General features: G+C 46.8%; 1 protein-coding gene across 4 annotated transcripts in view; it reads right to left on the bottom strand.

Annotated features, from left to right (window-relative positions):
- Window positions 1–13,076, bottom strand: part of Vps11 (vacuolar protein sorting 11) — a 133,864-nt gene that overhangs the window by 93,298 nt on the left and 27,490 nt on the right. For all 4 annotated transcript variants that reach the window (XM_075684227.1, XM_075684226.1, XM_075684228.1 and 1 more), the window contains one exon: window positions 2,796–2,955. In XM_075684227.1, the coding sequence (XP_075540342.1) occupies window positions 2,796–2,955 (160 nt within the window). The remainder of the gene's footprint in view (window positions 1–2,795; window positions 2,956–13,076) is intronic.

Here is a 13,076-nt window from a genome sequence, read left to right as displayed (position 1 = left end):
TTGTTTTCCCGCATAGCTCCCGTCTCCTGCAATGCGGCTTCACCGCATAGTCTGGGGCCCGCGGTGGTCGGTGTGGTTGAAGCGCAGTGCGAGTGATGGCGCAAGTGTTGCGCTGCTAACACTGCTTGCCGGCGGGGTTACTTGACCGCGTAAAGGAGAAATCTCTTCCTCTTGGGTTGCGGATTGGCGAGCGCCGCGGACGTCCCGCGCGTGCGCCAATCTATGCCTCTGCGAGACCGTCTCGCGTGGCCTCCTCTGAACGCGCCACCGTACGCGTGACCGTACGTGCGAATGACCAGGCGTTGGGATCCAGCATGGGCGAACATATTCGCTCATTATCCGGTTGCGGTGAGCGGGACTTCTAGATTTGTCGCGCGCCCATCGGCATGTTTTGTGGATAGTAACTCCGCTAGCAGGCATTGATCTATGAAAGGTGCAATAAATGCTCTTGTGATTGTTTGCACTACTGTGTTGTCGTTCCTTTGTCCCAAGAGCATATGGTTGAGAACCCCGCAACATCGGAGTGATTGAGGCAGGCGACAGTGTTAAGCATCTCCTTTCATAATGATAGAAGTTCCCAAAACATAGACTATCGGCGACCGAACTCAGTAATGAAAGATCAGCTCTACCCAATCCACAATATAGAGGCAAGGATAGAAAACATCAGCACAGTGCAATACATTTCTACTCTTGATCTCATTCGCGGATACTGGCAAGTATCGTTGATAATGCGCACAAGCTGCTATGCCACGTTTGGAGCTCCTTTTACATCGTCCTCTCCACTAATGCTGAGCTTCGGAGTGAAAAATGCCCAATTTTGTTTTTCTAAGCTTATGGACAGGGTGCTGCATGGCCTAAACAACTTTGTGTTGCTGTACCTTGACAACATTGCCGTTTTTTCAGGCTACTGGGAAAGGTATCTGGAGCATTTAAGGGAAGTGTTTGAGTGTCTAAGGAGCGCGGGGTTGACGTGAAAGCAGATAAGTGTGAACTGGGAGGAGCTCAAGTGAGCTACTTGGAACATTTGGTAGGGAAAGGATGCCGCATGTCGTCCGAAGTCAAGGCAGAGGCTGTTGCGTCATACCCACGAACCAAGACGAAAACCAACGTACTAGCATTCTTAGCGCTGGCGGGCTACTACCATCGCCACATAAAAAACTATTCCGAGTTAGCTAGTTCGCTCACTGAAGCACTCTGGAAAAACGAGCCCACTCCGCTGGTACAGGATGAGAAGAAGCCCAAATCATTGCAAAATTTGAAGTCGGCACTCGTCAGCCATCCCATTTTACAGGCATCACATTATAACAGGCCATTCATTGTGCAATGCGATGCAAGCGATTGCAGCATGGTAGCAGCACTTTATCAACATGACAAGACCGGGGCAGAATACCCTATTGTGTACATTAGCTGTAAACTATAAGAGGCTTATTACAGTGCCTCCGAGAAGGCATGTGCATGCCTAGTTTGGGCAGCACAAAAACTGGCATGCTACCTCGCTGGCTTTGAATGCACGTTTCAGACAGACCACTGTCCACTGCAGGGCTGCAGGACATGTCGCCCAAAAACAGTTGATTACTCAGGTGAAGTCCAGTGCCTCAGCAGTACACCTCTGATGTAGTATATCGAAAGGAAAAAGATTACGGCAACACGGATGGCTTCAGCAGGCCATCAGAGTGATGCTACATAAGAGAACTCTACTCTGGAAGCCATGAAGGATGAAAGGCTCCGTTGTTATCTCGAAATTTTGGGCTTCTGTGAATGTTTAGAAAAGTGTTTGCATGGCTACTTTGGTGCTTTGATTTAACTGTATAGGGAAGGTGCCTATACTGGTTTGCTAGACCCAATGGCTCTCTGTGCGAGCACGGTGCTTTCCTGTGCCCTATGATTGTGAGTGCGTGCTTGTGTGTTCCGAGGAAGGCCACAATGAAGGAAGTGCTGGGACTAGAAGCTGCAGTGTGCCATCAGCGTTCACATCTGGAGGATCCCCGAGATCGCGACTGAACACTGACGCTTCAGGCAACCAGACAGCTGGTCGCTCTCAGGTCGGATCTTATGGCGGAAGATTAGTCGAGCAAGGAACCCAGTCGAAGCCTTTCATGGAAGGAGCGTGAACTGTTTCGTGGAGGGAGCACAAACGAAATCGGTTTTCAGATTGCCTCGTTCTTGGTTCAAAGGCTGCATATAAGAAGTGGAGTTCTGTGAACTGTACGATCCCTCTGATTGGTCGCAACAAGGTCATCGAATTCCCTTGTGTAGGGAACTAGGTAAGAAAAACAGCTGAAAGAAGGTCTCTCAAGTGGGACTGAGAGAGCTATAACTAGAATCTGACTACTTGTTTCAATATGTAAATAAACCTTCTTCTTTCGCTCCTACTCCCGGACACACTCATCCCTATGCCTGGAGGATGCCTGGCCTGAACTCTACCCCGATGCGCAACAATGATAAGTTCACCAAGGCATTACTGCAATTTCTGCAACCGGAGTGCCACTACACCTTTAGTTTAATGAACATATATGCTGCAGGGAGAGCTTTACAGGAAATAAAAATGAGGAGATTCTGCAACCATAGAACGACATGTATTCACGCACACGATGTATATGCAATACCACACAAAATACTCAGAATGAGATAAAGAACATACCAAATTCCCAGAAATATAAAAGAAACCCTCAATAATGCCCAATAACAAATTTTAAAGTGTAATTTCTGAGACACTCCATTCAAATTCTAATTGTTGTCCAGCACACTCAATGAGGATCCAAGTGAAAGTGAACGGTCTATGTCAGTAGGCTTACCTGATGGCCAGTGAGTACTGGTTTTTGCGAAAGAGCAGCTCCAGCTTGCTCTGGGTGTCCCTCTCACGGAGACAGAACAGCTTGCCTTCTTGTACCAGCACATAGAGGGAGCCCCACTCAGCCATCACGTCTACCACACCAGGGATGGCTGCCGAGTAGGCTGCAAACCACATGGTCGACACAAACACTTGGACAAAACTTTTTTTCAATCCCCATTAAAACACGCCCTAGTGCACACAATGCGGCTAGGTACCTCAAGTGAAGTATACAAGTAGTAGTAGTAGTAGTAGTAGTAGTAGTAGTAGTAGTAGTAGTAGTAGTAGTAGTAGTAGTAGTGTTTATTTTTCATTATCACACTCATGAAGGAAGCTGTAGATAAAAGCTGCTCTTCGTAGAGGCAGCTGACCAAGGCACACAGCTACCTTTGTACAAAACAGCCAGCAGCGGCAATTACAATAACATGCAAAAAGAAAGGATATCTTAGTTTCATAAACAAACAAAGAACAGAAACAAGCATAAAGTGACCAGAGCAGCAATGCAATTAAAAAATCTAGCATATGCAATTTTTGCAATTCGATTGGTCAAGACTGCAGGAAATCTATACCAGCTTTTACATATTTATTAAGTAGTGTAGGCATTATGTACGATAAGACAAACACAGCTAATACTGCAGCAACGAAGAGTACTGTACGTCGCTGCTAATGTAAATTTTTGGCAGTGGTGTCATTGCTTTGCTGCCGAAAATTTACACCTGCAGCAAAGTAAAATACGCTTGATTACTGCAATATTAGCCGTGTTTGGCTGGTTAAGCTCTGCACCACCAGGTGGCTGCACCATGCATGCCACTCATGTTTACGCCTCCACCCCAACGCCCAGCCCGCCCGCGCTTACCCGAATACCAGACAAGCTAAAGCTCTCTATTGTGGGTGCACAATAATCCAGAATTCAGTGGCTAACTTTCTCCAAGCAGAAGGGGTTAGTAACTTCACTTCCAATGAATTTGGACTCGCAGACTTTGACGAACAATTCTATGCATCATGAAACAAGGTAAGTGCAGCCTTTGAAAGTACGGGTATGAGAATACCGAATAGTATATTTTGAATCAACCATCTGAATATCGAATTGAATATCAGAAAATTTTTTATAAATGTAATACTTACAAACTTTTGGAAAAAAAATATGGTGCTGCACATGCTCGAGAGTCTCCTAGTACATATTGCATACCAAGAATGTAGCAAGCAGTAACTTAAATATGTAGAAAATCAAGGTATTGTCACGTGTCTTGAAAGGGAACTGGAGACGTTTATTGAGGGTAGCTAGCTCCTGAAAAACAGAGCAGTGAGACCCAGCTATCAATCAGGGTGGGCCACACGCGCACTTGTTTCTTGTCCTTGCCTGTCTCTACTCGTGCACTGTGCCCAGTACTGCAGGTGACATTATCCCCTTTCCTCGAAAAGAGCATCGGCTTGATGCTCAAGAAGTAGTGTAAGAAAGAGGAAAACAATAAAGAACCATGCTCAAGGTAGATGCTCGCGCGTAGAACACAGGGAGAGCCACAGAAAAGACAAAAGTACAACAAAGGTGAAGCATGATGCGCACAGTCTCGAGAAACAGAGAGGTAACCACATTAGCTACAAATAGGAGCACAAATATAAAAATGAACAAATTAAGATACGATAATGAACACACAACGTATGGTTTCATGCATACAACGTGAACCATGTCAGAGCTATGTGGTTGTCTATGCCGTGTTTGTGCAGCGCTGTCCGGAATGACTTCGTAGTTCACATCACTAATGAGGCAGAGCACTTTGTATGGACCAAATTACTGGCCCAGCAACTTTTCACAAAGGCCACGGCACCGAACAGGGGTCCACACCCACACTTGGGTCTCCGGGACTGCAGCACACTTGCCTGTGGCGTATGTTATAACATTGTGCATGCGTGCACGCTGCTGCTGACCAATGTTCACGCGCGAGCTGGCGAGCTTCCTCAGCACGCTCAGAAAATTCTTCAGCATCAGTAGTTAGGTGCTTGGCATCTTGACACGGAAGCATAGCATCCAGCATTGTTTGAACTTCACAGCCGTAAAGGAGACAAAATGGTGTATGCGCATTGTTTCTGGTACGGCAATATTATACGCAAAGGTCATGCAAGGCAAGATGTGATCCCATGTTTTGTGCTGGATGTCGATGTACATAGAGATCATGTCTGTGACGGCCTTCTTTAATCACTCTAGAAGCCCACTGGACTGCAGATGGTAAGCAGTTATTTCTCAATGCCTGGCGTTGCTCAATTAAAATTTTCATCCATGAGCTGTGCTGTAAATGCCGTCCCTCTGTCTGTGATTACAGTGGACGGGGCACCGTTACGCAATACAATGCGACACATAAGGAACTGCACTGCCTCAGAAGCCATGGCTTGTGGCAGCACCTTCGTCTTGGCATAGCAGGTTAAATAATCAATTGCGGCTATCACCCACTTGTTGCCACCAGTTGACAGAGGAAAAGGCCGAAGAATGTCCAAGCAGGCTTTGTCCCATGGCTTATGAGGTGGTTCGATGGGTTGCAATAACTTGACGAGCTTCAGAGGCGGTGAATTTTGCCACTGACATTCACAGCAGCCTTTGACATACTGTTTGATGCTTGCCGAAAGCCCAGGCCAGTAATACATCTCGTGCACTTCGGCAAGCATTCATGAGGCGCCTAAGTGGCCAGACGTGGGCTCGTCATGGCAAGCGAAAAGAGCATTGTCCCGCAAGTCTTTTGGAACCACCAGAAGGTAGGCTCGGTCATTCGAACGGCTATTTTCCTTGTACAGCAAGTTGTATCATAGACAGAAAGATGTCAATATGCAATGTAAATGGTGTGGTATGGTTGTTGGGTGGTCGAGGATAGGTTGAATTTCAGCGTCATCATGTGGCCGTCTGATCAAGTCCGATGCAGTAATGGCGCCCAGGAAGCCGTCATCACCCTCTGACTTTTGACTGACAGATTCAGCGAGAGCACACGACAGTGTGTCAGTGTCTTCATGCTAGCAGCCAGACTTATAAATGATAGTGACATCAAATTCCTGCACCCGCAAGCTCCACCCCGCCAGTCATCCTGAGGGATCATATATGTTTGCCAACCTAACAGATCATGGTGGTCTGTCACCACTTTGAAGGGACAGCCATAAAAATAAGAGTGAAACTTCATGATCACCCACACGACTGTGAGACACTCTTATTCTGTGGTAAGAGTAGTTCGCCTCAGCATGTGACAGCGAGTAGCTAGCATAAGCTGTTACTTGTTCAATGTCACCTTGACAGTGGACAAGTACTGCGCCAACACTGATGTTACTGGCATCAGTATGCACCTCCGTATCAGCCTCGTCGTCAAAATATGTCAGGACAGGTGCTGTCTGCATGTGTTGTCGTAGTTCAGAGAAGGCCACGTGTTGCTCATTCATCCAGGCAAATGGCGTGTCATCCCTTGTAAGGCAAGTTGGGGGTCCCGCTGTCTTCAAGAAGTTTTCAATGAAACAGCGATAATATGTACACAAGCTCAGGAAATGCCGCACAGCCTTCCTGTTGGCAGGAAAAGGAAATGCTCCTTCGGCAGCAAGCTTGTTGGAATCCAGTCGGACTCCTCTGGCACTTACGATGTGTCCGAGAAACATGTGCTCTTCATAACCAAAGTGGCCCTTTTCTGGTTTAAGCGTGAGATCAGCCGATCAGATCACTTCTAGCACATTCTGCAGGTGACGAAGATGCTGCTCAAATGTTGCAGAAAAGAGAACTACATCATCAAGATACACAAGACAAGTCTGCCACTTCAGTCCAGTGAGGACAACATCCATCATTCACTGGAAAGTTGCCGGGGCTGAACACTAGCCGAAAGGGAGCACTTGAAATTCGTAGAGGCTGTCAGGAGTCACAAAAGCAGTTCTTTCGCAGACTTGTTTGTCTATCTCAGTCTGCCAGTACTCGCTTCTGAAATTAAGTGATGAAAAATACTGGGCATGCTGCAGTCTATCTAATGAGTCATCAATATGTGGCAGTGTGTATACGTCATTTTTAGTTACATTATTGAGCTTCCGCTAATCAATGTAGAAGCGAGCATTCCGTCCTTTTTGACCATAACGACCGGAGACAACCATGAGGTGTTGGAAGGCTCAATAACGCCGTCTTCAAGCATCTCTTGTACTTGTGTACGAATCACTTTGCATTCTTTTACCGACACGCGGTAGTGCTGCTGGCATATAGGGCGTGCATCATCGGATGTAATTATCCTGTGCCTTGTAATTGAAGTCTGGCGTGCCTCAGATGAACTTGCAAAACACACCCTGAATTCAAGCAAGAGCTCATGCAGTGCTGCCTGGTTGTCTTTTGACAGCTCTGAATTAATGTCGGCGTTGCCCAGTGACTTGTCAGTCATCCCCACTGCTCCAGAGGCAAAACAATCAGCCACATTTTCTATTTCGTCAGCAAACACTATCGAAGTACTGCGAAAAGGTGCCAATGCTCGTTACTAAAATTGGTGACAAGCAACTGAGATTGGTTATCACCGAGCTGTAGCACTCTTAGGTGCCCAAAAACCATGCATCAGTAGATGCAATAAGTTACCTTAAGTGACCCCTTCCCCTTTGCACATTCCACTGCACAATACGTCAACTAGGATACTGGTTCATGGAGGACGCATATTTTCAGCGGAAACACAAAGATTGTTGTCACGTCACTTGTTGTACTCGTTGATTGCATGGTCGGCTGAAAACGTGACTACCGCTCCCCGTAGGTCAATAACAGCACCATGTACCTGCAGAAAGTCAACCCGCCTAAAAATGACGTTGTGGGAGCACTCGCATAGGACAAGGCAGCTTGCCACAAACTTGGAACCTCGGATCCGAATTCCGGTCATGCAGGTTCCCAGTGGAGTAACAACGTGACCACCAGCCATCCAAATCTGTGAGCCATGCTAAGGTGTTATTACTTTCTTTAGAAACGTCGCCACCTTCCCACTTAGGATAAAATAGTCTGCTCCAGCATCCACTAAAGTGCTAAGTGCGTAACCATTGATCACCACTGGTATGTAAAGCGAAAGCCAGTCATTTCATTCAGCTGCAGTTGATGTCGGATCAGTACCCTCCCTTGTTCACGTCGATCGGAGGTCTTCAGCGCATTAACTTCCAGCGGTCACTGTAGTTAGTTTTCTCGGCAGGGACTTGACAACCGTGCACTTGAATACTGCTGGGGCAGTGGTGAAAATCGCCTTGGCGACGGCGAGTGCAACTGCCACCCGATAGGCGGTGGCATGTGCTGTTGAGCCAGATAATCTTCATTGTCCCGAGGCCGTTGGCCAAGTTGGGGTGGCAGCGAGTAGGCAGAAAAGCCCCGCAACCTGAGGCATCGGTATGGGCACTGGCAGTAAAAATGATCTGCCCTACCACAGTAGAAGTGTAGAGGACAATGATCCGGAGTGTGCCAAACATCTGACTTTTGAGGGGACATGCAGCGATCATCGGCATAATGTAATGGTTGCTCCGGCTGAAGCACAACCAGAGGAGCAGCAGGGAGAAACACTAGAGGCGTGCATCATTCTTCGATGTATTGTACCGGTTGGGCTGGTGGAAGTGCAACAAGATGAGCGGCGTGAACAAAAAGCAGGGGTGACAAAGCAGGGTATCTCAAGGCTTCTGCGTAGGTTGCACAACAGTCTGCAATCTGTGCAGGCGTGGTGTTGGCAAAAGGAAAGGTGGACAGGAGCACTTGGTGCACTTCATCTTTTACAACACTCGCAATGGAGCTCACCATAGTTTGTGGCGTGCCGTAAACCTTCTGTATTTCTTTGCGCACAAGGTGTGAAGGAGTTCTCGAAGGTGGTCATTGCTGCTTCCGATGGCCGTAAAATGTCTTTGGTGGATGTTGCGTTCACTTGCAACCTGTAGTAGTTGGATCAGTGCTGAAGCATCTTCTCCATACTTACAGCCTCAGATAAAATTTGGCGACAATCTTTGGAAAGCTTCACACAAGACTAGCAAAGAGCTGCTCCTTCGCTCCTCGCATCAAGTGATGCAACTTCTTGTCCTTGGTCATTCCTGGGTATGCTCGTCTGAAGAGGCGTGTCATATCTTGGACGAATGCGGTGACACTTTCATTTGGAAGCTGGAAGCTGGGCGCAAGCCTGCATCACTCGTTCTGCTTGTTCACAGCAATAAGCACTGGTGTAGATGTCCAGTAGCTGACAGCAGAACTCATGCCACGACATCAGTTGCTCCTCACGGTTTTGAAATCACATATGAATGCCGTCCTCTAGGCAAAAGTAGACATTCCTAAGTTTAGTTGCGTCGTCCCATTCGTTGTATTCGGCCACAGGCTCAAAGTCGGCCATCCAGTCTTCGACGTCTTCGAGCACACCGCCATGGAACGACTTTGGAACCTGCGGGTTCTGAAGTGTGTATCGGTTCGTAATTGTGCTTTCCATACTGGTTGAGGTGGTCTGAGTAGCTGCATTGCCTTCTGGAGGCAGTCCCCCGATCCAGTGGCTGGCCCTATAGATGGGAGTATCGAGTGGCACAGGGCTGGTGGTTCCGTTCCCAGGAGGGGTCTGCAACATAGATGAGAAATACCCAGCACCTCCAGCACTTTGTCATGTTTCTTGAAAGGGAACTGGCGATGTTTATTGAGGGTAGCTAGCTCCTGAAAAACATGGCGGCGAGACCTGGCTATCGAGCGGGGTGGGTAGCATGCGCACTCCTTTCTTCTCATCCTTCCCTGTCTCTTCTCGTGCATTGTGCCCGCTACTGCAGGTGGCAATATACAGTACGGCCTACTGTTTATTCATAAAAAGAATACCAAATTACCTAGTATGCCAATACTGATACAGCTCCGCTATTAGAGGCGAGAATTTGGAGTGGCGCCCTCTTGCGATTGACGTCACGGCCAGGACGCTGCTCGCTCCAGCTCGCTCAGCTGCCGCGCGTGCTCGTTTCGTTCGTGCGTGCTTGGGGTATTGGCAGCTCGAGCCGTATTACAGAAGATTATTTCGGATTATTTCTGCTGCCATGCCCGAACCACTCTTTCTTCTTGGTTATCACAAGCTATGTAGTGCGGAAGGGGTCTACTGGTCTTGCATGCATTTATGCGCCATGTCTGTTATAAATTTTGCTTAAAAAGAATGTGTATGAGTTCAACACGCGCCCTTATTTGTGATGCTCCTCTTGACACTTAACATTCCCTTATTACTTAAGTATGAGAGACATAGCATTTTACATGGAAGAAATACCTTGATATTTGGTGTCAACATTATAAATCCGTGTTAGAAGGACACTGCCCAGCAAAGCCTTCATCATGATTCTCATTACTCTGGTGAGCTGTTTTAGTCAAATATGGCAACTGTATTCAGCCTAAAAGGAAGAGATAGGCACGCATTTTGTGTGAAAAGGTTTGGTATTACTTTTACCATTCTCTGAAATAGGCACCTAGAAATGCATTGGCTGTTAACACGATGGCGCATCGTGTATAGTATATATATACTTCACGAATACCATAACAGCAATCACATGAAAGAAAATTTCGTGGTTAAGATCGAGAACCAATCAAATGCAAGTGATGAAATGTGTCATAGTGGCCCTTAGTAGCTTTTATCGATGATATGGCACACCCCTCCCGCAATGGAAGCAACCGACTGTCGTTACGGCAAGGTGCGCATTGTTCGCAAAACCCAGCAGTTCACTACAACTTCAAAGTGAAACCATGAAGTAGCTCTTTGCAGCTCCATTACAATGCCTATAGCATACCCGAGGCATTACAGAGCAGCTTAGGCTGCCTTTAAATGGAAAATGCAAACACATTCCGCCTCACCATGTCTCAATCCTGCGTTGTTTAATTATACAAACTGAAAACTATTTGCTTCGTCAGTACACAAAAGAGAACCTCGCATACCTGCCTTATAAAAATTACACCACACGCCTCACATGAACACTTGAACTCCACTGGGGAACAATGATATTTCAATATGTGCCGCACTACTAATGAATGGGGCTTTGGCTTCTTTCTGGCTGCAGCAAACTGGTCCAAAAGGCGTATTTCACTCAAATATTTGACCCGAGCAGCCTGTGTCAGTTCTCCAAACAGATTCATCATGTCTGTTTCTCAAGCAAGAAGCACCAGTAAATTACTCAAGTTAGTTGAACGTGTAGCATGGAAAGGGAATAAATATTGGTGCATTCCGTTCCAGGTGTTGCACACAGCTGTAAGCCTCAATCAGCTTTACTTCAAGTTAACGCCACTTGAATTTAACCAGTGAGGAACGGCCTAATTTTGAGAACCAGTTAAAAACGCAAGTGATGCTGGCCAAATCTAAACTTCAGTGGTAGTCCTCGTCTTACTGCTGAGTGTTTCTGTGAAGAAATAGGAAAATTAGACATTATACCGTGAATTATTCGTCGTGAACAAACATGTTTTAGCGGGTTAAAATCAAGATAAATGTTGTAGAAGTCGTATATAGCCAGTGTTTAATTGTGACACGCATATTGCTCCATGGTGGGTATAGAATCATAAATGGATTCTTATGTGCTGCGCTTTTGCGTATGTGCTTTTATTATTCATGTGAGCTACCACTGCAAAGTGTAGGTTCGCGCGTGAAAAACCCATAATGGGCTGGTGCGAGCTCCCTCGCATGGCACAATAGCGTTGCCTTTAAGAAATATATTGTTGTCAAGGAAATAAGCTCCCTGATTACATTTTCGCGAACGAAAATGCCGTAAAATATATATTATAGAGGCCTGTCATAAGTATACAAGTATCGGGAACAAGAGTGAAAAAATGAAAAGATTCGGAAGGCGCCCGGACACCGCTCGAACTGCAGCAGATGACAGGCCCGAGTCCATGCTGTGACGTCACGCGAGCGACGCTTGCAGCGCCCCTCTAGGTCGTTCTCGGGGCCAATAGTATATGAAAGTCAGGAAACATCATTCTTTTTATCATTAGAATTTCTGCTGTAGAGAATCAAGGGCTTTTTCCCTCAGAAACTAATTAACTAGTGACTTTCTGTAGTACTGAATACCAATGAGGCTATCAGTTTAATAGTGGACCTGCGTTATGCAGCTGTCCTTTATTTATTGCATAGAAAGTTTTGCTTTCCAGTTTTTATCCAAATACTTTATGGTAGGTGGATTATCATAAGGCCTATCTGCGCAACAGACAAGAGGACTGCGCATCACGTGACATTTGATCACTGCGCCGCACATAGCTCGCGCCGACGGTGAAGAGCAGGCACTGTATGCCCCGCTGCATTGTCAGCCTCGGCATTATTTGCCTCCCCCCCCCACTTGTTCATCCACTGTTCGTGCAAATGCATGCAACCGAATCATGACACTTTCGCAACCACTGTGTAAATCCAAAGATAGTCTTGTGATGGGTTGCCCAAAGCTACAAGATGAGGTTAATGTGCATCTACGAACGGCGTTTAGAATGACAGGCCACCGTATGGTGCGTCATAAAGATGGCGGTCGTGCACAACCTTGTTGCCAACCCATGTACTCGCTATCATTTGTGAGGCGGTTTGTCAGCCTTCCAAGTGTTGCACATCTGCTGCAAATAGGTCTGCGTCGATTCAGCATCAAATCATAACTTTATTCACCGATGATCAATGAAGCAGCACTGATTAGGCGTAATGGCCGTGACAAAAATTATCCACTGGCCAATGTGGTCAAGGGCCGCATGTCATCACGGAATGCTTGCCCTTAATAAGTTTGTTCAGGTGGCTCATCAGTGTTCGGTCATGAGATCATGCATACAGGTTGAATTGACGGCTGTTGAAGCGGCGTGAAATTCGTTGCCGCGTATCCAACATGATCTGCGTGCCTATTGGCGGCTAATCGGCTTGATCTTGACCCATGCTTTCTTACTTTAAAAAATAGGCTCTGTTTTTGCTGCCGTTCCCTCTGTCCATGTCGCGTTATCATTTCGATTGGTCCTGTCAACCTAGAAAGACCTTGTACTGCCAGAGGTGACCTCGGCTGATGCGGTGTCGATCTGCTAATTGCAGCGTTTGGGCGCTGTGTGTGCGATACTCACATCAAGCCGACATCGGGGAGCACTCGCAGTGACAAAGACCACTACCGTGTCAGGCGGTGCAGCCCGTCTGCAGTGCACTTGGCACTCCTGTTGCACCGAAAACGAAGTGAAACGCTCGCTTGAGCAGCATCGAGCATGAGAGGCTCTGCAGCACATGCGACTTGTGGCACTGCACGGGTTTTTACACCAAATATATTAAATATCCGAAAAATTGAATAGTAGACA

Source organism: Dermacentor variabilis, chromosome 3, assembly GCF_050947875.1.
Source record: "Dermacentor variabilis isolate Ectoservices chromosome 3, ASM5094787v1, whole genome shotgun sequence".
In the NCBI taxonomy this organism is placed as follows: Eukaryota; Metazoa; Arthropoda; class Arachnida; order Ixodida; family Ixodidae; genus Dermacentor; species Dermacentor variabilis.
The sequence above is the reverse complement of the archived record's forward strand: the minus strand, read 5'-3'. Positions and strand labels throughout refer to the sequence as shown.